This window comes from Bos javanicus, chromosome 2 (genome assembly GCF_032452875.1).
Source record: "Bos javanicus breed banteng chromosome 2, ARS-OSU_banteng_1.0, whole genome shotgun sequence".
Classification (NCBI taxonomy): domain Eukaryota; kingdom Metazoa; phylum Chordata; class Mammalia; order Artiodactyla; family Bovidae; genus Bos; species Bos javanicus.
In genome coordinates, this window is record NC_083869.1 from 99,690,385 (window position 1) to 99,718,105 (window position 27,721).

Sequence of the window (27,721 nt, forward strand, 5' to 3'; positions counted from 1 at the left end):
TTAGAAAAATTAAATCACTTTCTCATGCTAGAAAGTGGAAACAACTGAGATTTTTATCATCTGGCTGATTATAAATCCAGTGTCCTTGTCCCCTAAACTGCTATTCTTAGGTTCAGGACATTTAGGTTGAAATCTCAAGTATTACCTGTGTAAATTTAAAAACTCTCTTAAATATTTCCTCTGTTTACATTTCTCCGATTGTGGAATGAGGTTAATGATAATTGACTTCTTTAAATAATAGAAATATTATAAAAATAAATTTTAAAATGGAAATATTTTATAAACTATAAAAATCCATGCAAATGAATACTATTCTAAAATTTGAGTCTGCATGTATCAGATATAAGTAAATGTTTCTTGAATTTAAATTTGATAGTCTCTGTGGAGTAGGCACAGTGACCATTAAGCCAATTTTACATTATTATAGAGAGCTTAATTTCCACACTGGAAAATTAGGTGCATTAAATGATTTGATAACATGAGCTATGGCTTGATAACTGTCTTACTAAAGACTCCCTACCACCCCAACTTGGTGGCAAGTAACAAAACTAGTTCAAATGTATTAGAATATTGCATTTATTAAGGTCCCCAAATAAAGAAGTACATTTGGACATCAGGAAGACCAAGGAAGCAAAAATGGTCAAAATCTTTCTCTCTCCAATTATCCTTTGCCTCTGCATGGCTGATTTATTTTTAGGTGTCACTGAGGACTAGTTATTTCTCCTTCTCATTAATAGACATGGCTCCAAAACAGACATCTCAACTAAGTTTAATCTCTCTTTAAGTTTCTGACATGGTGTAACCAGCACCTGTCGATCCCAAGTTCAAATTCTCTAGAAAGAGAATCTGATTGGCCCAGCCTGGATTAATTATCTGTTATAGGACTTCTTAACCTTTGGTGTTATTAACATTGTCTGCTGAATAATTATTCTTTGCTTGGGACATGTAGAGTGAGGCTCTCCTGTATTTTTAGGATGCCATTAAAACATTTTGTCCATTATCACAGTGAATGCATTTCACATAGTAATCTAATATTACTTTAGAATCCTGCTTAAAATTCTTGCCAAAACATTGCTGCCATAAAACATTGCTTTTCTTAAATAACTTAAGTCTACACTTCCATCCAACAGTATTAGAAATTTCCACAATATCTAATATTTGTATGTTCAAATTTTTAAATAATATTTTCTGTGTTTTCTATGCTAAAAAAAGAAATACATTTCAAATAGCCTCCATACTCTTTTCCATTTATTATTTCAGCTGTTGTTATTACAGCAGGAAGAATAAATTTTTACCATTTATATGGAGCATTTTGTGTTTTCTTTTAAAAGAAAACATTTGTCCTTAAGATTAGCAAAAGTTCAGTGCTGATTTAAGCATCACAACTTTAAGAATGTTAAAACATTAGATATTTGTCTTTATGTTCAGTATACTTTGTTTTAAATATCTTAAAATATTTAAGATATCATCCTCATATTTATCTTAGTAACTAATACAAAAAATACACTAAGGGCAAGATACATTGTGTTTAACAGTGAATCTATATTTATAATTCACACAGTTTTTATCTCTGTGCCAAGAACAGAGTGCGTACACAGTATCCTTTTCATTTTTTCTTTCTCCAGTGAATGGATAGTCAGGTTACTATTTGGGAAAAGCACTGAAATAGTCAGTTAACCTGAAATTCAGTTAATTATCATTTTGTATACATTTGGATTTCCTACTTCCTCTGATGTACAAACTCTGAAGTCATTGTTAATATCACCACATCTGTGCTGTATCATTAATCCAGAAACCACAAAGAAATATAAGAAATGATTATGTTTCACTTGAAAGCAATGAAATTAGGCAGGTTACTTATATAGAAACTAGTCTACCACACAGAAGCAAAGCTCATTTTCAGGTTTCTGATAACCAGAAGCGTGAAAAGCTTCAATTATTAAAATTACTTGACCATTTCAAGCCTATGTTTTCTAAACAGTGCTGAACACTTACAAGTCTGGCAATGATTCTCTGTGGGTCCCCAGCATCGGCCAGTACAGGACTTATGGCAACGTCCACCTGTAGAATAGGAAAAAGCATGTGTGTATTATAATCTTTAATCTTTCACTCTGACTAGGAGCTAACATCTCAAAGGAAATATTCCTACTTCTTTATGAGGATTTTTATGTCATACTAGAGTTGAAACATAGCTCATAAAATGCCCACTTAAGTAGCAAAATTTGAATGTCAAATACATATGAAGCAGAGAAATACAATCTCTTGATATTCAAAATCCTCTCACCATTTTACAAGAAAAGGAAATACATGACTTTGTGAATGCTCTTGTATAGTCAGAAGTAAATATTTACATGAAATAAGCTTTACTTCAACTACTGAATATTTTTATTCTACTGATCTATTCTACTTGATATAAATTCAAAAGTTCACAGCCCACTAATATCAACAGACATTAAGGATTAAATCAATAGTTTAAAAGAAAGTGGAGTCTATGAAAACAAAAATATATTACAAACATAGGATAAACCTTCAGAACAAAGGCTGTTTACATAATTTAGAGTATCTCTTTTTGTCAAAGGTCTTTTATATCTTTAAAAAATTATTGAAATATAGCTGATTTACAATGTTGTATTAGTTTCAGGTATATAGAAAAGAGATTCAGTTGTACAAATATGTGTGTATGTATTTTATATTCTCTTTCATCACAGGTTTTTACAAGATTTGAGTATCACTTTTACACTATACAGAAAGTCCTGGCTTGTTATCTGTTTTTTATATAGTAGTGTGTTTATATTCCCACTCCACTACTCTTGCCTGGAAAATCCCATGGACTGAGGAGCCTGGTAGGCTGCAGTCCATTGGGTCGCTAAGAGTCGGACACGACTGAGCAACTTCACTTTGACTTTTTACTTTCATGCATTGGAGAAGGAAATGGCAACCCACTCCAGTGTTCTTGCCTGGAGAATCCCAGGGACAGAGGAGCCTGGTGGGCTGCCATCTATGGGGTTGCACAGAGTCAGACACGACTGAAGCGACTTAACAGCAGCAGCAGCAGTGTATATTTTAATACCAAACTCCTAATTTATCCCTCCTCCTTCCCCTTTGGTAACCATCAGTTTGCACTTTGTCTTTTTAAAACTTTTTCTTGCGGTATAATTAATGTACAGTATTAATAAGTTTCAGGTGTATGTCACAATGATTCACAATTTTTAAAGGTTATTTTCCATTTATAGTTATGAAACGATATTAGCTATATCCCTGTGGAGGAGGACATTCAGAGGTTGTGTCTGACTTGACCTGTAAGCTGAACCTGGGCGATCAGAAGCTTCTCACCTGCTCCCCTGTCCTTGAAATGTATGTCCCTCTGACCATTCTCATGCGAGCAGCTGTTTCAAGGACATAGCCTTGAGAGAGAAAGGTGTTGTTGAGACCATCTGGACTGAGTAAGTGACCAAATTTAGTTAAGACCTTGATGCAAATTTTTAAGACTCTGACAGGCGGATGCTGAAATCTACTTATCTTGCTGCTGCCCAAGACAAGTCTCATACATAAGTCCCCTAGCTTATGAAACTTGTCACCTACAAACCTGGTGTGGGCTGCCTCTTTCTTCCATCTCTCCTTGCCCTTTATGTACCGGTGCCAATTTGCAAACCAACACCTTTATATAAATATTTCAAGCATTGAAAAGAATTAGTTTATTTTGGAAAGTTTAATTTCAATTATTTTTCTAATATCCTCTTCTAAAACTTTTATTGATACTACTTTCTTTCTCAAATATCAGCCTTTATTTCCTGTGGCCTCATTTTCCTTTTAATGATGATGCTACTATGGGTACTGGCCTCCGTGAAAAAAGCTGTCCCACAGAGAAATTCCCTACAATCACAACAAAAGAATATTAGCTAGAAGAAATCATGTATAATGATTTTCCTTGAAGTTTGCTGTTGAATTTCATAGGTTCACTCCAACCTTTTGTGAGTACAAGGATATGGAATGGGCTTATCTTTAGGGAAAAGTGGACATGAAAATTTATCAAAGATAAAAGCTTTTCTATAACACTGCTGCTGCTGCTGCTAAGTCGCTTCAGTTGTGTCCGACTCTGTCCGACCCCATAGACGGCAGCCCACCAGGCTCCCCCGTCCCTGGGATTCTCCAGGCAAGAACACTGGAGTGGATTGCCATTTCCTTCTCCAATGCATGAAAGTGAAAAGTGAAAGTGAAGTCGCTCAGTCGTGTCTGACTCTTAGCGACCCCATGGACTGCAGCCTACCAGGCTCCTCTGTCCATGGGATTTTCCAGGCAAGAGTACTGGAGTGGGGTGCCATTGCCTTCTCCTTTCTATAACACACTGTCTATTAAACCTTTATTGTTAATTTCCTAATATAAATTGTGAATGGCTATATGCCTATTCAAGATGTTCATTTTAACATAGCTAACTACATTGTAAAAATTATGGAATAAGGTTATATCAAAGGTTTCCATCTTTCCTTGACCCACAGTTTTTAACTCTTCCTTTAATTTTTATTTCTTTTTGGATGTGCAAGTTCTTACAACTGGGGCATTTTTGTTTGGTCTGTTTGTTCTTGTCTCTCTTTGTGAGACTGTATGGACCTAGCATGTTAAAGGCTGCCACAGGTAAGGGACAGATTCAGCAGATACCTTTCAAAGGCTGAACCTCAGACCTACTGGTCTACTCTTCCACAGGTGAATAGCACTATTTTCAAATTAATATAACACTTAAGCTCAGTCCCAGCCACACTCTTAACAGTATCAAGATCCTGGCCCCAATGGAGTTTATTTAAAGCAATTCTGTTTGTGAAGCGCTGCTACTGACATCACCAGCATATAATATCCCGTCACTCTGCCATCTGTTTATTTAAATCCAAACACATTATAACTACATAATGCAAGCTCATTCTAGCTGACAGGAAAAGAACTCCATCTGGCCTGAACAATATAACTTTAATCAGTGATAATGATAATTATTATTAAAAACTGACTGGAGTTCTTTTGTATAAAGCTAATAAATCCAAATTGATTTATACCAGCGGAAATTAGAAAGGACTGTGAGACAAAATGGAAAGCATTGTAAACTTTTTCTGAGTACAAACTTTTTTGAGAAAGTGGTTTAAAATGTTAATGTATCTCTTTAGATATGTTAAAATCCTTTAAATTGACCCATTAAGTAGTCTGTTAATTGTCTGAAGCAGAGGATGATCTATCCTTTAATCTATGAATTCTCTAATAGTGTTTGGTTCTAATAAAATATTTAGCTTTATTTATTGTGAATGAACAACTATCTGTAGCTGTTAAAATATGCTGAGTAACATTAGACATGTTAAAATATTCAATGGATCCCCTTTAATTGGATTACATATTTTTTAATCTTATTCTTGCAGTTTCAATTTACCATTTCAAGGCCTACTCTCATATTTAATATAAAAGAAGTGTTACTAGAAATTTTGTTTATGATTCTTATCAAAATGTGATGGCAAGACCCATTTGGTTGGGCATAAGTGATATAGTACCTGCACACACACAGAAGTTTTAAATATTAATAATTTATCTATGATGTCTATGTGCTGTTAAGACATTTTATTTGGTAGTTTCCATTTTTCACTCATAAAAACAAAAATATTAATCACTCCTAAAAGAGGAACCTAACAATGCTTCTTTTCCAAGGTTTTACTCAGACTTGGATTCCCTCCATCCCTTTTGGAAACCAAATGAAGGTGATCACTTGGCCCACACATTTCAAGTTCTATAATGACAAGTGAGCTGGAGGACTGTGAATCGACTCTGCTGCTCCTGAATCAATGGCTGCTCCTTCTGCCCTGTCCTTCATTTCACTGTTTCTAGATCTCTGAGCCTTTTGGTATCCGTTCAGGCACTCAGCAGTTCAGCTTTGGGTTTTCAAAACTGTGTGATATTCAGCACTTGGGCTAACTTGGTTTGATTTTTGCAGGCAACTGAGTAATGTAGTTTTAGGGAGCGTCCCAGGTGGCTCAGTAGTAAATGATCCTCCTGCCAAGGCAGGAGACGCAGGTTTGAGCTCTGGGTCAGGAAGATCCCCTGGAAAAGGAAATGGCAACCCACTTCAATATGCTTCCCTGGAGAATCCCATGGACAGAGAGGCCTGGTAGGGTACAGTCCATGATGTCGCAAAGAGTCGGACACAAATTCGCAACATGATGCAGGTAGTTTTAGGGACTATTATGTCTAATATTTTTAAAAAATCTGTTTTAGCTTTTTTTCCCCAACATTTTTGCTGCCCAGAAATGCCTCCTTAGTAATTATTCATCCAGAACTGGGGGAAATTTTTCTAACTTTTTTTTCCTATTTTCCTCTCATCCATCTATTCGTTAAGTATTTCTTGAATACCTTCTGTATCTGTGTATCAGGAGCTATGAGAAATATTGGAATTAAGCTGAAACAGACATGGTTACTATTCTAAGAAAATTCAGGCTTAATTCAGCATTGTTATGAAGGGAAAAGGTTTTGGTTTTGTTATATCTGATGTTCAGCCTCTATGTGTTTAAAAAAAGAAGTCAATATATCTGATTTTTTCAATAGCCACTCCCCACACCCCAGCTCAGGAAGAAAGAGTTAGACAAAGCCAGGTTGTGGTGGATCATTCCCAGTGTAAAGCCTGGTAGCTCCGAAGTCCACTATGTTCCTCATATATGATTTATCTACGTAACACCTAAAATGAGATCTGCCCAGAGCATTCCAGTGGAGAGAATAAACGTGGCCTCTTATTGCTTGTGTCCCAACAGAAATGCTAATACTTTAACTATGGCTTATTGTCTTACTCCAAACCTTCTTTCTGTCGTCTATTCTCAGATGAGCAGTACCACAGGATGCCTGATTCCACGGGGAAAAGAAACTGAATATGTCAATAACATTTTAGTCTCACGTCGTTTTATAAACTACTTCTCCAGTAGTTTGTTTTTAAAAGGAGGACAGGAAAAAAGAGAAACTAGACACTAGCTTATGTAAATGGGTGAAACATTTAGGAGCACTGAACCTTTGCCAATGTTATCAAAATCTGCCTATCTCCATGTTTCAATCAACTACATCATTTTTTTTTCACTATTTATTGTAATAATTCTCTTAAAACTATTTGGAAAAATCCACTACTTAAAAATAAGAACCTGATGTTTCTATTCACTTTAGTGATAGCATAGTTATTTAAATTAATATTTCTATTTCCTGTCATTCTGACTATAAAACAAAAATTTTAAAAACATTTCTGTCACTTTAAGAAATAATTAAAAAATAAGTGCTGATTATTGCATATAAGTGTGATTCCAATTCACAGGCAATCACCTCTGTTTGTCAGTCCATTATTCGTCATGCTCATGCTCACGCCCTGGAGAAGGAAATGGCAGCCCACTCCAGTATTCTTGCCTGGGAAATCCTATGGACAGATGAGCCTAGTGGGCTACAGTCTATGGGGTCCCAGAGTAGGACACGACTGAAGTGACTAAGAAGTTAACAAATAGGACTAAATTTAATCTTTTATGCTTGTCCAGCAGATGGTACTAAAAATGTAGCTTTTGTATTCTTTTTTAGCAGCTAGAGTCCCTGAGCCACTTTGATAATTTTCAGTTCAGTTCGTTTAGTCGCTCAGTTATGTCCGACTCTTTGTGACCCCATGGACTGCAGCACTCCAGGCCTCCCACCTCTCCATCACCAACTCCTGGAGTTTACACAAACTCATGTCCATTGATAATTTTAAGAGTCATAAATTCATGTTGGAAGTTTTGCTTGTTTGTGAAACTGCCTGACAGCAGGAACAGGATTTAATATGCACCTTTGTACTGCCTTATGCAAGTAATATGCTGGAACAGTTGAAGAGTTACAAAATATAAAGCCACTGGCAACCACAAAAGATTATATCCCCAAACTGCCCCTAGCTAAAAGGTGATGCCGTTACATCTCTGGATTCTTCTTTCATTTCTTTTAAAAACTGCCATTCTTGACCTCTTAACACTACATTTACTGGAGAAAGAGTGAGAGAACAGTATCTTTTTTATGACCGTATATTTCAAAAAAGGAAAGTGAAACATTTTTCAAAGTCTATGCTAAACCAGTTCCTTTTCTTGACCAGACCATAAAAAGGCGAATGAGTCAGTGCTCTGCCCTCAAGGAGCTTTCAAGGACCAGGAAATAGGCAGGAATATAGGCAAATAAATATGATAATCAAAAACATGGGTATGCATAATGTAGAGAAAAAAAGATTTTAAAAAAGTATCTCCATAGGGAGTGGGCATTTCAGTTGGGCTTGGCTGTCTTGTTTGTCCAGCAGAAAAGGAGGAGGAAGGAGAGGAACTCCAGGCTGAATGGTTAACCTAAACAACGACCCAGAGACATGGATGTGCACAACTCTTTGGGGCCATAATGAATACTTTATGGTCCCTTGAGCAATTTGCATAGAAATAGTTGTTGAAGTATGAGCTTATAAAGCATCTTGAAAGTCTTGGTTGATGTTTATTCTGCACAGGTGTTATGGTGTTGGTCAAGGTTTTTGAGCTTGGAAAAGATGTGATTTGACTTGCAAGGTAGAAGAAGGTGTCAGGGTATGATTCCTAAAAGTTAGTGCTGACATGTGAGTAGCTTGTGCAAAATGCTGATTTTATAGTCTGCAATGAGGTATAGAAAGCCGTTTTTAAAAAGCGATTCCAAGGATTCCAAGGATAATGTATCCACGACAACAAAGCATATAGATAAAGTATAATACTTTGGCATATAATTCCAAACTCTACTAACATCATGGCCATATTTTGTGACAATTAGATCTGATCAGCTGCTTGGTAACTAAACGTACAGAATTAAACAATGTGAAAATCTAGCAATCTCTCATTTTCAGTGTTTACTCTGATTTGTGAATATATTTCCATTAATTTGCATTTTTGTTCCCCCTGGAGTTCTAGAAAATACATAGCCTTTATTTTCAAATTTAAATAATTATAAATCACACTTATGATAGTAAAGTCACAAGATGATTCCAACAAATGATGTATAAGTAGGTTTTAATGATATTAATGTAATGTGAAATTGCTCTTTTTATCAGATGTTACTATTTCCCTTATTCCTATCTGACAGTTTTCACTGTCATGTGTTTATTTATCCTCACAATTTGCTCTATAGACTTTACATTTTCATATAGTCTTAATTCAATCTTCCTATCTTTATGATTTGAAAGCTAATTATTGAATGGAAACTTTATTATTATAGATTTTGCTCTTCAGAAAAAAATTGAACAGGTATTTTCACTGACTAGAAAGACAAAGTAAAAAATTAAATATATATATATATATATATGGAATTCTTCACCTTCCCTGGTGGCTCAGACAGTAAAGAATCTTCCTGTAATGCAGGAGACCTGGGTTCAATCCTTGGGTTGAGAAGATTCCTTGAAGAAGGGAATGGCAACCCATTCCAGCATTCTTGCCTGGAAAATCCCATGGACAGAGGAGCCTGGTGGGGTACAGTCCATGGGGTCACAAAGAATTGGACACAACTGAGTGACTAACACTTCACTTCACTTCACCTAGCAGCAAATTAAATCAAGACTTGATGTTTAATTGTTTCACTAATTACTGTATTGAAAAAGAAGTCGTGTCAACCTCATTAACATTTTTATAAGTAGCATCATGTTATTCATTTCAAGCAACCTAAGTCAAAGGATTGAGAGTAACATACCTATTATGTGATCAAGAGTAATTTTTGACAAAAGGGTTGAAATATATCAAGCTCATTCTTCAATACTTCTATCCACCCTTTCTCCATAAGTTCAGCAACCTAGGACAAATCTATGACCACTAAAGCACACAGTTATCTCCAAGTCCATTACCATCTCAGAGAGGATTACAGAGGAATAGCTGATAGACTGACCAGTTAGTATGGCACACAGAGTGCAAAGGTTTCATAATACTGAGCCTACTTAGCAAATTTTTGTTTCTTCTGAGGTCTTCTGTAAACACAGTCTAGCACAGGTATGATAATAGCAGAAACCCCAGGTACAAATCGGAGAAGGCAATGGCACCCCATTCCAGTACTCTTGCCTGGAAAATCCCATGGATGCAGGAGCCTGGTGGGGGTCGCTAAGAGTTGGACACGACTGAGCGACTTCACTTTCACTTTTCACTTTCATGCATTGGAGAAGGAAATGGCAACCCACTCCAGTGGTCTTGCCTGGAGAATCCCAGGGACTGCAGAGACTGGTGGGCTGCCGTCTATGGGGTCGCACAAAATCGGACATGACTGAAGCGACTTAACAGTGGCAGCAGGTACAAATAGAAGCCTGGGGAAAGTGAGGTGGGAAAACTGATAAGAGTATCATTTTTCAAAACCTCCTTAAATCATACATAATAATGGAAACCAGGTACTCTATTAGCATGTTGAGTTCAGATGTTTCTATCTACAGAATCTAAGAGAATGGACTGATCTACACAAATTTCAGTGTCAAAGAGAAATTTGATGATAACCTATTTAGAACATAAGATTGTTACTTTTTACATCCATAGCCTCATATGATCTTAAGAGTGACTGACAGAAGTAATCTAATACATAATATGTCAAATGAATAGGCTAAAGGAATTCTTCCTAAAGGAATTTAATTTCTCATTGAATGGAAAGGTCTGATACAATGCTACCTATGATACTACTATTCTGTATATTTTATATTTTCCCAGCATACCTTTAAACTTCTGTAGACTACTGTAACCAACAGAGACAAACTTTAAAGAGAACTATAGCAAAGAAGCCAACATGTTCCCTTGATTTTTTATTTTTCTATGATTTCTGGAAAAGTCATACTATCAATAACAATGATGATTCACATTATAATACTTTTTTTAAATTTCCTGAAAAACTGAAAGCTTTCATATTTGATAGTGGCAAAGATTTCTATCAAATTAAGCAATTATAAAGCATCAATTATCCCTGTTCATAGCTGTGAACATAGAATAGAATTCCCCCCATTGAGGAACAGAATTAGTTCCAATCAATGTCAAATGTCATACTAAACATATAATAAGATTAAGTCTGAACTAAGGACCTTACTAGCAGACTTAAAAGAATATATTTAGATATGTCTGTTATTTGCAATCAATGATAGTGATAATCAGTAGATTTATGAGCACTTATAATGAACCAGCCAGGGCTACAAAGAACATCCCAGAGCATCCTTCATCCTATATAGAGTGTAGTCTATTTAGATATTCCCTTGGAGGTCTGCAGTGTCCAGCTTGATCAGCCTTATGTGGTTGAAATTTTTAGGAATGCTTTAAAAATTTTATGTATATTAACACAGTTAATCCTCATATAATCCTAATAGGTTAAATTCTCTAAAATTTACATATCCAGACCACGTGGAGCCAGTTTTACGCTTGTAACTCTTTGTAAAATGTCTATATCTGTATGATTAGCAAAAGTTTGAATATTTACATGTCCAAAATTTAATCCCTGATCTTCCCACCCCCACCAAAAATTTATCCCTGTAAAGCCTTCTCCATCTCAGACAATAAAGCACAACCTTTTCAGAGATTCATTAGATTTTGAAGTCATTTTCAGAAACTCTTTTTCTGTCATATCCAGATCCAAATTCACTAGCATATCCAATTGATTCTAACTTTAAAGTACATCTAAGTGTCCAATCATTTTCTACCATGCATCACTAAACCACTATTATTTCTTGCTTGGATTAATGCCATAGCCTCCAAACTGGTGTCCTAGTTTCTGCTCTGGCTTCTTTACCATCTCTTCTCAATATATTAGCTTGTGTGGTGCTGTTTATTCACTAAATTGTGTCCAACCCTTTTGTGACCCCATGTACTGTAGCCTGCCAAACTCCTCTGTCTATAGGATTTCCCAGGCAAGAATACTGGAGTGGGTTGCCATTTCCTTCTCCAGGGGAGCTTCCTGACCCAGGGTTCAAACCTGCATCTCCTGCATTGCAGGTGGATTCTTGCCACTGAGTCACATGATGTTCTTAGACCAGGTCAAATTCCAATAACTTCCCATTTTTCTCAAAGTAAAAGCCCAAGTTCCTTTTAATGGTCGTTGAGATCTGAGAATATTTGGTCCTCTCTTCCAGGCCTCCATAACCTTACCTCCTGCTATTCCCTTCCTGGTTCACTCCTCTCACTCTCACTCCTGCTGCTTCTAGAAGATAAACAAAGTGCATGACTCACTTAGAATTTTTATGCTTTTCTTCCCTGGACTTCTCTTTCTATGATAGCTTGTAGTCAAATGGTTCACCTGCTCTCTTGTTTTTCCTAGATGCCACCTCTCAATGAGGTCTTCTCTTACCTACATTATTTATATTAAATATTTCAGATGGATTTTCTAGATTTACTTCTAACACATGTTCAAATTCAAACTATTTAAAATTCAGAAAATATAAAATAAGATACATATCATCCATAAACTTTGCATTTGATGTTTTTCATTTTTTGCATTATATATACTTATATATATAGTTTATAAATTAATAAAATACTCTACATAGTTTTGTAATCTGCTATTTTCATAGCAGACATATTTCATATTTTATACTGTATATTTTGAAGTGACATTAAACAAATGTGATTTTTTTTTTTTGGCTGCATTTATCTCCCATCATATGGACATACTATAATTCAATTAACCTTTTAGCTTTATGGAACACTTAGGGTATGTAGGCAGAGAAGGCAATGGCACCCCACTCCAGTACTCTTGCCTGGAAAATCCCATGGATGGAGAAGCCGGGTAGGCTGCAGTCCATGGGGTCGCTAAGAGTCAGACACAACTGAGCGACTTCACTTTGACTTTTTACTTTCATGCATTGGAGAAGGAAATGGCAACCCACTCCAGTGTTCTTGCCTGGAAAATCCCAGGGACAGGGTAGCCTGGTGGGCTGCCGTCTATGGGGTCGCACAGAGTCGGACACTACTGAAGCGACACAGCAGCAGCAGCAGCAGCAGGGTATGTAGGAGATCAGTACATATATTTAAAAAAATACACATTAAAAGGATATCACTAATTTCCTGCCTTATTTTAAAGAGGATTTATAGAGGATGGAGGGATTTATGGAGGGATGATCTGGATATCAGAAAGAACTTACCTATGTCCTTTTTTATATGCTTCTGGAAAACACTGATGGAATCTGACACTGATGTGTGGATCTGTAGATGCCTGGTGTATGTATCAGAAGACTTGATAAAATGATTGATGTCCTGGCAGGCCTAGATTTATGTGCTGGTTCTAGCAGTGTGTCAAAGGCCTCTGTACATACCTATCATATTTGACCTTTTCATCACTGAGTTGGATAAAACAATGGAATATGCTTGCTGTTTTTGAAAATGACACAAGTCTGGACAAAGCAGTGGTTGTTCACACACAGGATAAAAGTTAAGATTTTAAAAACACTTGGAAGATAAAATGAGCCAAAAGTAACAATAAGAGATTTAATAGGATCAGTGTAAATTCCTGCCATGTGTAGTTCTAAATCAGTATTTCATGTGAATATCAATAGATAGATACACACATACACAGAGTCTATCTGGCATGGGACAGGGAAGAATTTCAGTTCTCTCTCTGGTACTAGTGTATCATTTCTTAGTTCCTTAGTTACATTAGTTAACTTCTCTATGTGTTTTTTTTTTTGTTTTTTTTTTTTTTGCTTTTTGTACTTAACTGTTTATTTTACACATTAAGGCTTACACTGTGTTGTATAATTCAATCTAGATATCATCATCAACATCATCAACCTCACCACATCATCTAGAATTTATTAAGCACTTTCTACACTCTAAATAGTAGACGGAGTACTTTACACGTAGTATTTCATTTAATTTATACAATAGCACCTTAAGTACTACAATTTGTTACATTTTATCCATAAGAAAGAAAGCACCCTTTAAATGGAAGAAGATATTAGCTCCTTGATAGCATGTCACTTAGTGTGCTTGTGTCAAAATTTTTTGTTCCTGTCCATTTTTAAATTTCTAATTGACATTTACTTTGATTCTACTGTTTATTTATTGATTCAACTGTAAATGGCAATAAAATGATTGTAAGTTAAACATAAATATATTTTAGCAATTATTATGACAGCACTTTTTGTACCAGAAAATTATAGCCCACAGTTTAGAGAAGATAGAATACTGAAAAATCTATTATTCAAAAATACTATTGTGCATATAACCAGTTTACAATACTGTCATTTATTGCACTCTGTTCCTATAACTCCTGCTAAAATGCAGAAAACATAAGTTCTGACGTCATTTTCTTTGGGATACAAATAGGAAAAGGAGTACGTCAAGGCTGTATATTGTCACCATGTTTATTTAACTTATATGCAGAGTACATCATGAGAAATTCTGGGCTGGAAGAAGCACAAGCTGGAATCAAGATTGAAGGGAGAAATATCAATAAACGCAGATGACACCACCCTGATGGCAGAAAGTGAAGAAGAACTAAAAAGCCTCTTGATGAAAGTGAAAGAGGAGAGTGAAAAAGTTGGCTTCAAGCTCAACATTCAGAAAACTAAGATCATGGCATCCGGTCCCATCACTTCATGGCAAATAGATGGGGAAACTGGAAACAGTGGCTGACTTTATTTTTTGGGGCTCCAAAATCACTGCAGATGGTGACTGCAACCTTGAAATTAAAAGACACTTACTCCTTGGAAGGAAAGTTATGACCAACCTGGATAGCATATTAAAAACCAGAGACATTACTTTGTGAATAAAGGTCCATCTAGTCAAGGCTATGGTTTTTCCAGTAGTCATGTATGTTATGGATGTGAGAGTTGGACTATAAAGAAAGCTGAGCGCCGAAGAATTGATGCTTTTGAACTGTGGTGTTGGGGAGGACTCTTGAGAATCCCTTGGACTTCAAGGAGATCCAACTAGTCCATCCTAAAGGAGATCAGTCCTGGGTGTTCATTGGAAGGACTGATGTTGAAGCTAAAACTCCAATACTTTGGCCACCTGATGCGAAGAGCTGACTCATTTGAAAAGACCCTGATGCTTGGAAAGATTGAGCACTAGAGGAGGGGACGACAGAGGATGAGATGGTTGGATGGCATCACCGACTCAATGGATGAGTTTGGATAAACTCTGGCTGTTGGCGATGGACAAGGAGGCCTGGCGTGCTGTGGTTCATGGGTTTGCAGAGTCCGACACGACTGAGCAACTGAACTGAACTGAAGTCATTTTTATCTGCATTCAGTTTTTTTAATAAGTACAAATGATTTGTTCATTTTTTAAGATATCAAATATCAGTTTCTAGAAAACAAGTGCAAAAATTTTAGTTGCTCAGTCGTCTCCAACTCTTTGCCACCCATGGACTTAGTCCACCAGGCTCCTCTGTCCATGGAGTTCAATTAAGCAGTTCAATTCCTGGGGTCGCAAAGAGTCGGACACGACTGAGCGACTGAACTGAACTGATATATATATATATATATATATATATATATATATATATATATATATAGTACTTGTGCTAAGTTGCTTCAGTCTTGTCTGACTCTGCGATCCTATGGACTGTAGCCCATAAGGCTCCTCTGTTCTCTCTCTTCAAGGCTTTTCCCAAAAAAGACTAAATCAGGTTATTATTTAATATTGAATAGAATTCCTTTGTGCCATATTGGTCGTTATTGGTTATTCATTTTAAATATAGCAGTGTGGACATGTCAATCCCATGTTCAGTTTTCACTATTTAACAGTTGAATGGGACCTTAGGCAACAAACTTTACCTGAGTTGACTTTCCTCATTTATAAAATATAGATGATGATACTTGCTTCCTATATATGGTAGAGGTGACTAAGTTGAATGATATATCTAAAGTACCTGGCATGCAATAAGCATCAATCCATATTATCTCCTTTCTCCCTCCCTCACAATATTGTATATAAAAATATAAAGAAAAACAAAGAGGGACAGAGATGGAGACGGTCAGCAGAGATAATACAGAAGACAAATGAAGTAATCTGGAGACAGACATGTTTATGCAGACAGTCGAAATGATCAGTGAGGTATTACAATCAAGCTATGGGAAAGAGGGAACCTGTGACATCTTAGGAACTTTGACAAGCTTTGTAGACAGGAACAGTGGGTTTCAGAGGTCTCTGCAAGCATTGAGATTGAGAAGCCACAGTATCAACAGGAATGTTACTAACAATCCAAAAGCAGTTAAATCTCCCTCTACTACTGGAATATCACACTCTTGAATATTTCAGCTCAGTTACATGAAAGGAGGGAGAGGGGGCAGAGAATATTTCAAAGTATGTGACAAAAAGAGAAATACACTGAGGCACAATTCTTTGGATTACTGCAGACAATTACATTTCATTGATGGTGGGGTCTCTGCCCATCCCATAACGCTCATTTTTGAGACTGCTAGTCAGAGTGCTAAGGGATCCCCAAGGAATCATAACTGGGTACATGTTCAGTTTGTGAGTGGTCTCACATTTCAGAAGCATGGCTCAACAGCCAAAATTCACATGAAAGAACTTTACTCCTCCCAAAGGGTATTTTAAATGGGATCCAAAGTTTTGCCCATGGCCACAATTCTAAATATTAGCTCTCACTCTCTTGAGTCTTTCATTCACTACAAGCTTATCCTCCAAGCTCTCTCTCTCTCTCTCTCTCTTCCTGCCTTCTCCCATCACAAAGCTTTCAATTATCTACTCTTTTCTCATTGTGTTATTATTATGGCATTGACTGACTTTGACATTCTCCCTAAATTGATTTTATTCCATCCAGATCTCTGGTGAAATGATTCTCTGCCCATTTTTTTTTTTAAATGCACTTATATCCTAAGTGTACAATACAACATTCGAGGGAGACTGTGTGTGTGTGTGTGTGTGTGTGTGTGTGTGTGTCCGTGTATGTTTGTGTGTGTGTGTGTGTGTATGTGTAGGTATGAGGGACAGTTTGGTCCAATGCACTGGAAAGATCAGGCTGGGAGACACAGAATGCTTGAGCAGGTGGGAAAAGAAGACCTCAAATATTCCCATATTTGTTGTTTATATCCTGTCAGAGTACTCATTACTTAAGAAGTGATATACAGGTTCTACTTCACGATGAACAGTATAAAATTCCCAATATCTGTGTATGGCATAGTCTCCATGAGCATCCTGTTCTCATCTGCCTTCTACTTGACAACTCCAATATAGAGCTATCTCCCCCATGAATTAATAAGAAATAGGTATTATCATGAGACAACTGAAATGGATGAAATTATTACAAGCTCCTTAAGGGAACAAAGAATTTCCTCTCCACAGTTCCTAACAGTACTCAAAACACAGTCAGATTCCCAGATCAAATAACTCAACATTTTCTTCACTAAGAGACCATTATCTTCACACTATAGTGATAACCCAGCTTCTTCCACCCTGAGTAAAATTTGAAAGGTCTTATAATATCTGTGGTTTGAGACTTTATAATTATGGCTGGGGCCATTAATCTTGTAGTCTCCCTTTTTTATTATATCTAAAGATTGAGAATGAGTGTTTGTTACAGATTGCTAGCCTGTAGCAGTCAGTTGGAGAGATGAGACATCACAGAGACAGATAACGAAGAAAAATGGGTAACATATTGGAAAAGATTAGGTAGATCCATGGCACTACATTAAATAGACTCTTTTAGGCATAATAGCCAGAAGTATCATCTTATGTTTTTACCATTTTTTCACCTGCCAAAGGGACTTAGCTGTTTTTATACATATATATATTTTTTCTCCCCCAAGCCCTCGTACTTAAAATCAAAACAACCACGTTAACAACTAGGCACATTTCTAAAATGCCACTGTAAGCCTAAGGAATGAAAATGTGATTTTAAAATTGATGATTGTTATAAGAAAGTGACCCCAAAAGCTTTATAGTAAGTAATAAGCCTAAAATGTCTTGGTGTAAAATGTTCTCATTAATTTGCCTTTGAAGTTCACACACACAAACTACCTCTCAAGATTAATGGATTTATAATATACTTTTTTTTTATAATATACTTTTTAAATAGGACTCCATCAATGAGATATTTCAATGGAGTTTCTTGTTGATGAACTAATAGATAGATCTGAAAACTGAGTTATTATTTATAGAAAAAATTAATGATCTGTAAACTATTGCATATATAGCTATTGTTTTCATTTGAGAAGTCCTTATCATCTAGCATATTAAAGAGTTAGTCATGGTTTAGATATAGCACCATTTTAATCATGTAGCAGACCTTGTTCTACGCTATTCATTTCTCATGACAACCTTAGAAGGAAAATACTACAGATGAGGAAGCTGAGGCCTGAGAAGATTATTAACTTGCCAAACATTATACATTAAGTAATAGGCCTTAGACAGGCCTGAGATTGGAGCCCAGAAATATAGGTTCCATATTACACACTCTTAACTGATATAATCAAGTAATTAGTTTATATTAACAGATGCAAGAATAGAATAATCATGTAGGACAAAGGAGGACAGAACACAGAAAACAGATGGAAACATACCTAGGAATACAAACTTGAACTTTGTCACAATAAGACCTGGTTTTGTTAGGATCAGAGCAAGTACTGAGGAAGTTCAACAGATTTGAGGAGGTCAAGATATTAGTACACAAGGGTGTTTAATGAGATCATTCAGTTCAGTTCAGTTCAGTCACTCAGTCGTGTCCAACTCTTCGCGACCCCATGAATCGTAGCACGCCAGGCCTCCCTGTCCATCATCAACTCCCGGAGTTCACCCAGACCCACGTCCATCGAGTCAGTGATGCCATCCAGCCATCTCATCCTCTGTCATCCCCTTCTCCTCCTGCCCCCAATCCCTCCCAGCATCAGAGTCTTTTCCAATGAGTCAACTCGTCGCATGAAGTGGCCAAAGTCCTGGAATTTCAGCTTCAGCATCATTCCCTCCAAAGAAATCCCAGGGCTGATCCAATCGACTGGTTGGATCTCCTTGCAGTCCAAGGGACTCTCAAGAGTCTTCTCCAACACCACAGTTCAAAAGCATCAATTCTTCGGTGCTCAGCCTTATTCACAGTCCAACTCTCACATCCATACATGACCACAGGAAAAACCATAGCCTTGACTAGACGAACCTTTGTTGGCAAAGTAATATCTCTGCTTTTGAATATGCTATCTAGGTTGGTCATAACTTTCCTTCCAAGGAATAAGCGTCTTTTAATTTCATGGCTGCAGTCACTATCTGCAGTGATTTTGGAGCCCAGAAAAATAAAGTCTGACACTGTTTCCACTGTTTCCGCATCTATTTCCCATGAAGTGATGGGACCGGATGCCATGATCTTCGTTTTCTGAATGTTGAGCTTTAAGCCAACTTTTTCACTCTCCACTTTCACTTTCATCAAGAGGCTTTTTAGTTCCTCTTCACTTTCTGCCATAAGGGTGGTGTCATTTGCATATCTGAGGTTATTGATAGTTCTCCTGGCAATCTTGATTCCAGCTTGTGTTTCTTCCAGTCCAGCGTTTCTCATGATGTACTCTGCATATAAGTTAAATAAGCAGGGTGACAATGTACAGCCTTGATGTACTCCTTTTCCTATTTGGAAACAGTCTCTTGTTCCATGTCCAGTACTAACTGTTGCTTCCTGACCTGCATACAGATTTCTCAAGAGGCAAGTCAGGTGGTCTGGTATTTCCATCTCTTTCAGAATTTTCCACAGTTTATTGTGATCCACACAGTCAAAGGCTTTGGCATAGTCAATAAAGCAGAAATAGATGTTTTTCTGGAACTCTCTTGCTTTTTCCATGATCCAGCAGATGTTGGCAATTAGATCTCTGGTTCCTCTGCCTTTTCTAAAACCAGCTTGAACATCAGGAAGTTCACAGTTCACGTATTGCTGAAGCCTGGCTTGGAGAATTTTGAGCATTACTTTACTAGCATGTGAGATGAGTGCAATTGTGCGGTAGTTTGAGCATTCTTTGGCATTGCCTTTCTTTGGTATTGGAATGAAAACTGACCTTTTCCAGTCCTGAGGCCACTGCTGAGTTCTCCAAATTTGCTGGCATATTACAAATACTTATTCAAAGTCAGTTAGGGAATGACTTGCATGGAGTTAAGAGATGATTTGGAGTCACTTGCTAAAATCTTTGGACTTCCCTTGTGCTCAGATGGTAAAGAATTTGCATGGAATGCTATGCCAGGGACCTGGGTTCGATCCCTGGGTTGGGAAGACTCTCTGGAGGATGGCATGGCAACCCACTCCAGTATTCTTTCCTGGAGAATCCTCATGGATAGAGGAGCCTGGAAGGCTACATACAGTCCATGGGGTTGCAAGGAGTTGGACACCACTGAGCGACTAAACACACAGCACACAGCTAAAATCTTTGAGGTACCTGAGAAATGAACAGGTAGCATCGCTCAGTTGGTAAAGAGTCTGCCTGCAATGCAGGAGACCTGGGTTTGATTCCTGGATCAGGAAGATCCCCTGGAGAAGGAAATGACAACCCACTCTAGTATTATTTCCTGGAGAATCCCATGGACAGAGGAGCTTTGCAGGTTACAGCCCATGGGGTCACAAGAGCCGGACATGACTTAGTGACTAAACCACCACCACCATTCCATGAGTAAGGTGAAGGGTCCTACTGGTGGATGTCAAGAACATTAAAAACGTGTCCTTGTAGAATCATGGAAGGACCTAGAGTCTTATCATATAGAGTGATGTAAGTCAGAAAGAGAAAAACAAATATTGTGTATTAGTGCATACATGTGGAATCTAGAAAAATGTCATAAATGACCTTATTTTCAAAACAGAAATAGAAAATGTATGGACATGAAGTAGGGAAAAGAAGGGTGGGATGAATTGGGAGACTAGGATTAACATATATATCAACTATTGACCTTATGTATGAAACAGATAATTAATGAGAACCTGATACTTAAGCCACCTGATGCAAAGAGCTGACTCACTGGAAAAGATACTGATGTTGGGAGAGATTGGAGGCAAAAGGAAAAGGGAGTAGCAAAGGATGAGATGGTTAGATAGCAATACCAACTTGATGGACATGAATTTGAGCAAACTTCAGGAGATCGTGGAGGACAGAGGAGTCTGGCGTGCTGCATTCCATAGGCTCACAAAAAGCCAGATGTGGCTTAGCAACTGAACAACAACAACAAATGTGAACCTACATAGTTCAGGGAACTCTGCTCAGTGCTCTGTGGTGACCTAAATGGGAAGGAAATCCAAAAAAGAGTATATTTATACATATAGCAGATCCACTTTGTTGTACAATATAAACTAACACTGTAAAGCAACTGTGTGTGTACGTGTGTGTTAGTTGCTCAGTCATGTCCAACTTTCTGTGACCCTAAGGACTATAGCCAACCAGGCTCCTCTGTCCATGGATTCTCCAGGCAAGAATATTAGAGTGGGTTGCAATTCGCTTCTCAAGAAAGCAACTATACTCCAATAAAAATTAATTTAAAAATAGTGCCCTTCCCCATTCCACTTTCTATCCCCACAGAATTACAGGCATATTTACTTATAAATGGCAGTGGGAAGCCAAAAGAAGGCTGATCACAGTCCCCAGATTTAGGATAGGATATAAAAATACTGCTAGTGGTAAAGATTATGCCGGCCAGTGCAGGAGACATTAGAGACACGGGTTTGATCCCTGGGTGGGGAAGATCCCCTGAAGGGGGGCATTGAAACTCACTCCAGTATTCTTGCCTGGAGAATCCCATGGACAGAAGAGCCTGGTGGGTTACAGTCCATAGTGTTGCAGAGTTGGACACAGCTGAAATGACTTGGCATGCATGTACGAATTATACTCTTGTTCTAAATTGTTACTACTAATGAAATAATATTTTTTTCTCCCTCAGGTAAAATGTCTGAATCTGCTGTGTGGATTAATAGGAATAATTTATCGTTTCATAAGAATGCTACAAAACTGCATGATATTAATTTATTTTTCTCTACCGAGTCAAAGAGGAAGATCTCTGTCAATCATACAACCATAAAGATCTCTGTCAATCATACAAACATAAAGATCTCTGGCAATCATATAGCCACAAGGAACCACAGATGTGTATTTATTCCATTAAAAATACACAGCACATTTTTTTCAATAAAATATTTGATATTTAAAATTATATAACTCAAATTTAGAAATGAAGTGTTGATTATCCAACATTTTATTGCTCTTAAAAGCTTTTAGTTTTATCATTGTATTTTTTTCTGGTAAAGCAAATATCTCCATTCCGGAAAACACACTTTGGCAAATTATAACTAGTAATAATTATTAGTAAAGTAACTAGTAACTTGGACATATAGGTAGCTCTTATGATGTTGTGTTCTACTCCTGGGTATAGAATTTGAACTGATTGCACAGAGAATATATATTTTAAAGCTACCTAGACAAAAATCTTAGTTTAATAAAGTGTGAGAAGCTAGGAGAATAAAAGAAGATGCTCAGGACATCTAATTTTGAGATGACTTTCTTTTGTACATTTTTTAATCAAGGTTTTTTTTTTTATTCCTTTTATATATTTCTCTTACTTATACTTAAAGGAGAAGTTTAAGAGAAATGTCACTGCATAATTTCCTTTCCATTTTCTCTTCCCTGCTTAGAAAGAGCACCTACAATTGCCAAAAGAATCACCTCTAAATAGAACATAATTTGTTCTTGCCAGGCAGCAAAGAATTAAGTAAAAGTTGCATAGGGCTGCCTGCAACAATCTAGGCTTGAAAGATTGCTAAATGGGTTAGCAGCTTGATCTCCTTATTCATCTTTCCCCAGTTCACTGTAGGGATGTCAGCTCCCCTGCCCCAACCCTTCACTTTAACTAGCAGACTCTCTCCTACCTCTGCTCTGAACTTTAAAATAAAAGTGGCATAGTAGGGGGAATCAACAGGAGAGGGAAGACATGTCTAAAACTTTTTTTTTTTTTAATGGTATGAAAGGGGTAACCTGAATACGTCATTTTCAGTTACTTATAAACATCTTCCTTTAATTTCCTAGCTTTCTCTAAGTGATGAGAAATTAGAGAACAAAAGGAAAATGTAAGTTCTTTAAATTCCACTCAATTTTGCAATAGAGTTTCATGAAAACAATAATCAATTCATTAGTAAACAGGAATAAACATGTGAATGGTAAGGAAATCTATAAATTATGGCTGTAGAACAGAATACAGACACATACATAATTACTCTTAACCCATTATAGCGTAACAAATTGAAGAAAAATAGTGAAAGTGAAAGTCGCTTAGTCATGTCCAGCTCTTTGCGACACCATAGTCCTGAATATTCATTGGAAGGATTGATGCTGAACCTGAAACTCCAATACTTTGGCCATCTAATGCGAACAGCTGATTCATTTGAAAAGACCCCGATGTTGGGAAAGATTGAAGGCTGAAGGCAGGAGGAGAAGAGGACAACAGAGGATGATATGGTTGGATGGCATCACTGACTTAATGGGCATGAGTTTGAGTAAACTCTGGGAGCTGGTGATGGACAGGGAGGCCCGGCGTGGGGCAGTTCATGGGGTCGCAAAGAGTCGGACACGACTGAGCGACCGTAGTGAACTGAACTGAGACTATATAGTCCTTGAAATTCTCCAGGCCAGAGTATTGGAGTGGGTAGCTCAGATGGTAAATGCAGGAGACCTACAATGCAGGAGACCTGGGCTCGATCCCTGGGTTGGGAAGATCCTCTGGAGAAGGAAATGGCAACCCACTCCAGTACTCTTGCCTGGAAAATCCCATGGACCGAGGAGCATGGTAACTTATAGTCCATGGGGTCCTAAAGAGTCGGACACGACTGAAGGACTTCACTTTCACTTTCTCCAGGGGAATCTTCCTACCCCAGGGATTGAACCCAGGGCTCCTACAGTGCAGGCACATTCTTTACTAGTTGAGCCACAAGGGAAGCCCATAGAGAAAAATAGTAGAGAGTAATACTGAATGGATTCAGTACAATTTTTATTCAATTCTATCTAGTTGTTTCAAACACCAGTATATAAACAGGGTTTATTTTATTTTTTTTAACTCAGCTATGGAATGCTCTGTAATCTCTTTCACACTAACCAAGTACTTGTTATTTGAATTCATACAGTATCTTATGTTATCCAGATACGTCTCTTAAAATTTGTGAAAATTTAAGTCAATTTTTATCCAACTGGCATTTCAATCCCTACACCTAATTCTTTCAGACTTAGAGTTATTTGCAAATCTACACAAAGCAGGATGAATCAAAGCTTTACATAGGGGGACATTTTTTGAAATTATTGAAGAAATGGAATAAAAAATGTGGAAAATCACCAGAGTTCTCTTACTGATAGTCACTTTACATGAATGTTTCCAAATTTATATTTTAAACATTTTTACTGGAGAAAAATATGCATAACATAAAATTTACCATCTTAACTCCTTTCAAGTATACAGGTCCGGGGAATTAAATACATTCATATTGTTGGACAACAATCATCACAATCTATCCCTTACGTATAAGTCATGTTATAACTCTGAAATAAAAAATCATTCCTAATCTCTTGCACTCCTAGCTCCTGCAACCACCACTATATTTTCTGTCTTTATGATTTTTGACTACCCTAAGTATTGCATATAGTAAGATCTTATGGTATGTTTTTTATGACTGGCATATTTCACTTAGCATAAATTCCTCAAAGTTCATCCAGCTTATAGCATATGTCAGAATTTTCTGCCTTTTTAAAGCAGTATGTGTATGTATGTATATACCTCTTTTTGCTTATCCACTTATCCATCTATAAGACAATTAGGAAAAATTTATTTTTTTATTATATCACTTTGATTGGATTTTTGTGATTGTTACCCAGTTCAAGCAAAGCCTGTAGCTCTTATTACCTTTTTTTCCCCAATAAAAAAGACATCATTCATTGCTAAGGATCTCTGATTCCAAAAGTTCTCCATTTTGAAAAATGCTAGGAGATACTACTTCAAAGAAAAGCTGATTAGTCTGATTGCATGGCCTTTCTCCATTCTGTCTGAACAGTGTGAAAGCCTTTTTCATAGTATCTTTTAGTTAACTGATGATTTTTTCAATAAAAATTTCCATAGTGAAAAATTTTCTTAAAATTTAAAATAATTTCAAACAGTAAAATCTTGATAGCTGTCCTCAACTGGACACTTTGAACCCCAGAGACCTGCCATTTTATAAAAGTTTGATCTCTTCAACCATTCACCTGAAGACCGTGAGCACTCACTGCTAAAATCACTCTCAGCAACCCCAAATGGAGCTCTTAATATCTACCTTACAGACTTTCTATAAGAATTAGAAATACAGTTCTTTAATTGTATGTGATATATCAAGTCCAAAAGGTCACAGGCCCTTAAAGCATTGCTATAGGTATTAATGAAATTAGTGAAAGAAGTTTCACGTGATGACAGTTTCATATTTGTTAAGAGGAGGCTCATGAAATATTTGGTAGCCACTCACTTGTAGAAAGTCTATGCACTGTATGTCAGTTTTGAATCAGCATACAGTATGAAACAAGATCTTTATAATAAGCTTTACTAATCATTTTACTAGCATCGAAATCCTACAGTAGATCAGTGCTACTTACCCCTAACCTTGTTACAAATTAGATTACTTTGAAAATAGGTAGCTTCTCATCCTTAAACCAAACTTACTCAATAAGAATCCCTGGGTGTAGATTCTGACAAATGTCCAAGTTTGGAAACCATTAATCTACTTATCAATGGGCATAAGAAAACCTTGCCTTTTGTTAACAGTAGACTATGATACACAACATCTCTGCTATTTCCTTCCGACAATCTATGGTCATGAAGATCTATTTGAGGGTAGAAAATCGAACATTTTAACAGCTAGAGCAATATGTTTGTGGGGTGCAGAGGAGTTAATCTTTGAGGCAGAAACTCAGTTTACTCTGAAAGGTGAACAAGGCTCACTCTGTAAGCAAGGCTTTTAGTGAAACAGAGGTAACTTCTATCTGTTATTCTTGAGAAAATCTTGGGTGTAAGAAGTTAACATGAATGCAGAAGCTAAGTATACTGTTTAATAATTTAAATGAAAAATGTTAGCAGAATATGACCCTGAAGGTATTTTCCTCCATAAGTTCTGAGTTAAACTGTCCTGTCTCTAAAGAGGTTATTCTTTCTTGAGGTGTATGTGTGTGCTTTTTCACCATTTGCCCCAGAGGAGGCTAAGGGCCATGATTAGCTCATACCATGTATGATATGTGGGCTTAATTTTCTCTTTGCATCCTTACAGAGAGAAATGATAAGCACTGTACTGGGTTTAGCCTCGCATTACCTCCACAGCTACTGATGTTCACACATGGTAGTAGTGTACTTGGCTTACAATCAAATTTTCTAGAATTGTGAGAGTTGGTTGTTAAGTACAGCCATTTCTAAACATAAAATGATATAAATGTACAATTACATTTTATTAAAACAAAGGCAATATATACTTAAAATGTATTATTTCCTGATTAGTTCATGTCTATTGAATCTGTATGCTGGAAATACTCCCTAAATGCATGCTAAGTGGGCATCTCTTCCAAAATCTACATTGGTTGCTAAAAAGGGATAACATTAGGGATATTTACACTATGAAAATTGCAAACTCTACAAATCAGTGACATGTTTTACTCCTTATTTTGTGAAGAGAGGTTGTTAAACATTTTTTAGAACATTTCCGACATGGTATAATTTTAGACTGAACAAATGATGCTTTGGGAAATGTACTATTTAAAATATTATTTAAACTTTTCTAAGGACATTACAATATATTATTTTCTAAGGAAGCCAGTTATATACATTAAATGCGTAGAGTGGGCATTTTCTTATGCAATGAATTAATATTGCTACAAATATAGAAACAAAATGAAATAACCATTTTCCTGGAGAGAAGGGGCAACAAATCTAGGAGACAATAAAGGTATCTGCCCTAAAGGTGTGGAAATGGTTAGAAGGTCCCAGTAAGTCAGGGGCATCCTTACCTGTAACTCAAGAGCGGAACACAAAAGCCAAATATGGGTCTTTCTGCCCCTCAATAAGCACTATTATTATTAGAAAAATCATGTTCATCACTAATCTCATTTATTCTTTGAGGAAATTTGGAGCGTGGTGGGTACCCCCACTTAAGAGCTGTTGAGAGAGTGCTCAAGCACAGCCATGAGGTTTACTGGAGTCATCTGTAGCAGAGGGTGGGGTTGGCAGTAAGAGAATATGGCCAGAATGGAAAGACTATGGAATTTGTTCCAGATTTTAGGTGATTTACATGTAAAAGGAAAGTGAAAACTAATGTATACTCATAAAATATTGTGACCAAATGTGTGTATATGTAAGTATATGTGTTTATACACACATTTGTTTCCTTTATACGTATATTCTTGTCATTGTTTAAATCTCTGTCATGACTTTTTTGAGACCCCACGGACTATAGCCCACCAGGCTACTCTGTCCATGGAAATTCCCAGGCAAGAATACTGGAGTGGGTTGCCCTTTCCTTCTCCAGGTGATCTTCCCAACCCAGGGATTGAACCTGGGTCTCCTGCATTGCAGGCAGATTCTTTAGCACTGAGCCACTGGGGAGGTCTCATATATATTATATGTAAATGTGCATATATTGGAGAAGGCAATGGCACCCCACTCCAGTACTCTTGCCTGGAAAATTCCATGGACAGAGGAGCCTGGTAGGCTGCAGTCCATGGGGTCGCTAGGAGTCAGACACGACTGAGCGACTTCATTTTCACTTTTCACTTTCATGCATTGGAGAAGGA

General features: G+C 37.0%; 1 protein-coding gene across 6 annotated transcripts in view; it reads right to left on the reverse strand.

The window, feature by feature from the left end:
• Positions 1-27,721, reverse strand: part of ERBB4 (erb-b2 receptor tyrosine kinase 4) — a 1,283,620-nt gene that overhangs the window by 366,426 nt on the left and 889,473 nt on the right. For all 6 annotated transcript variants that reach the window (XM_061383869.1, XM_061383859.1, XM_061383854.1 and 3 more), the window contains exon 5: positions 1,996-2,061. In XM_061383869.1, the coding sequence (XP_061239853.1) occupies positions 1,996-2,061 (66 nt within the window). The remainder of the gene's footprint in view (positions 1-1,995; positions 2,062-27,721) is intronic.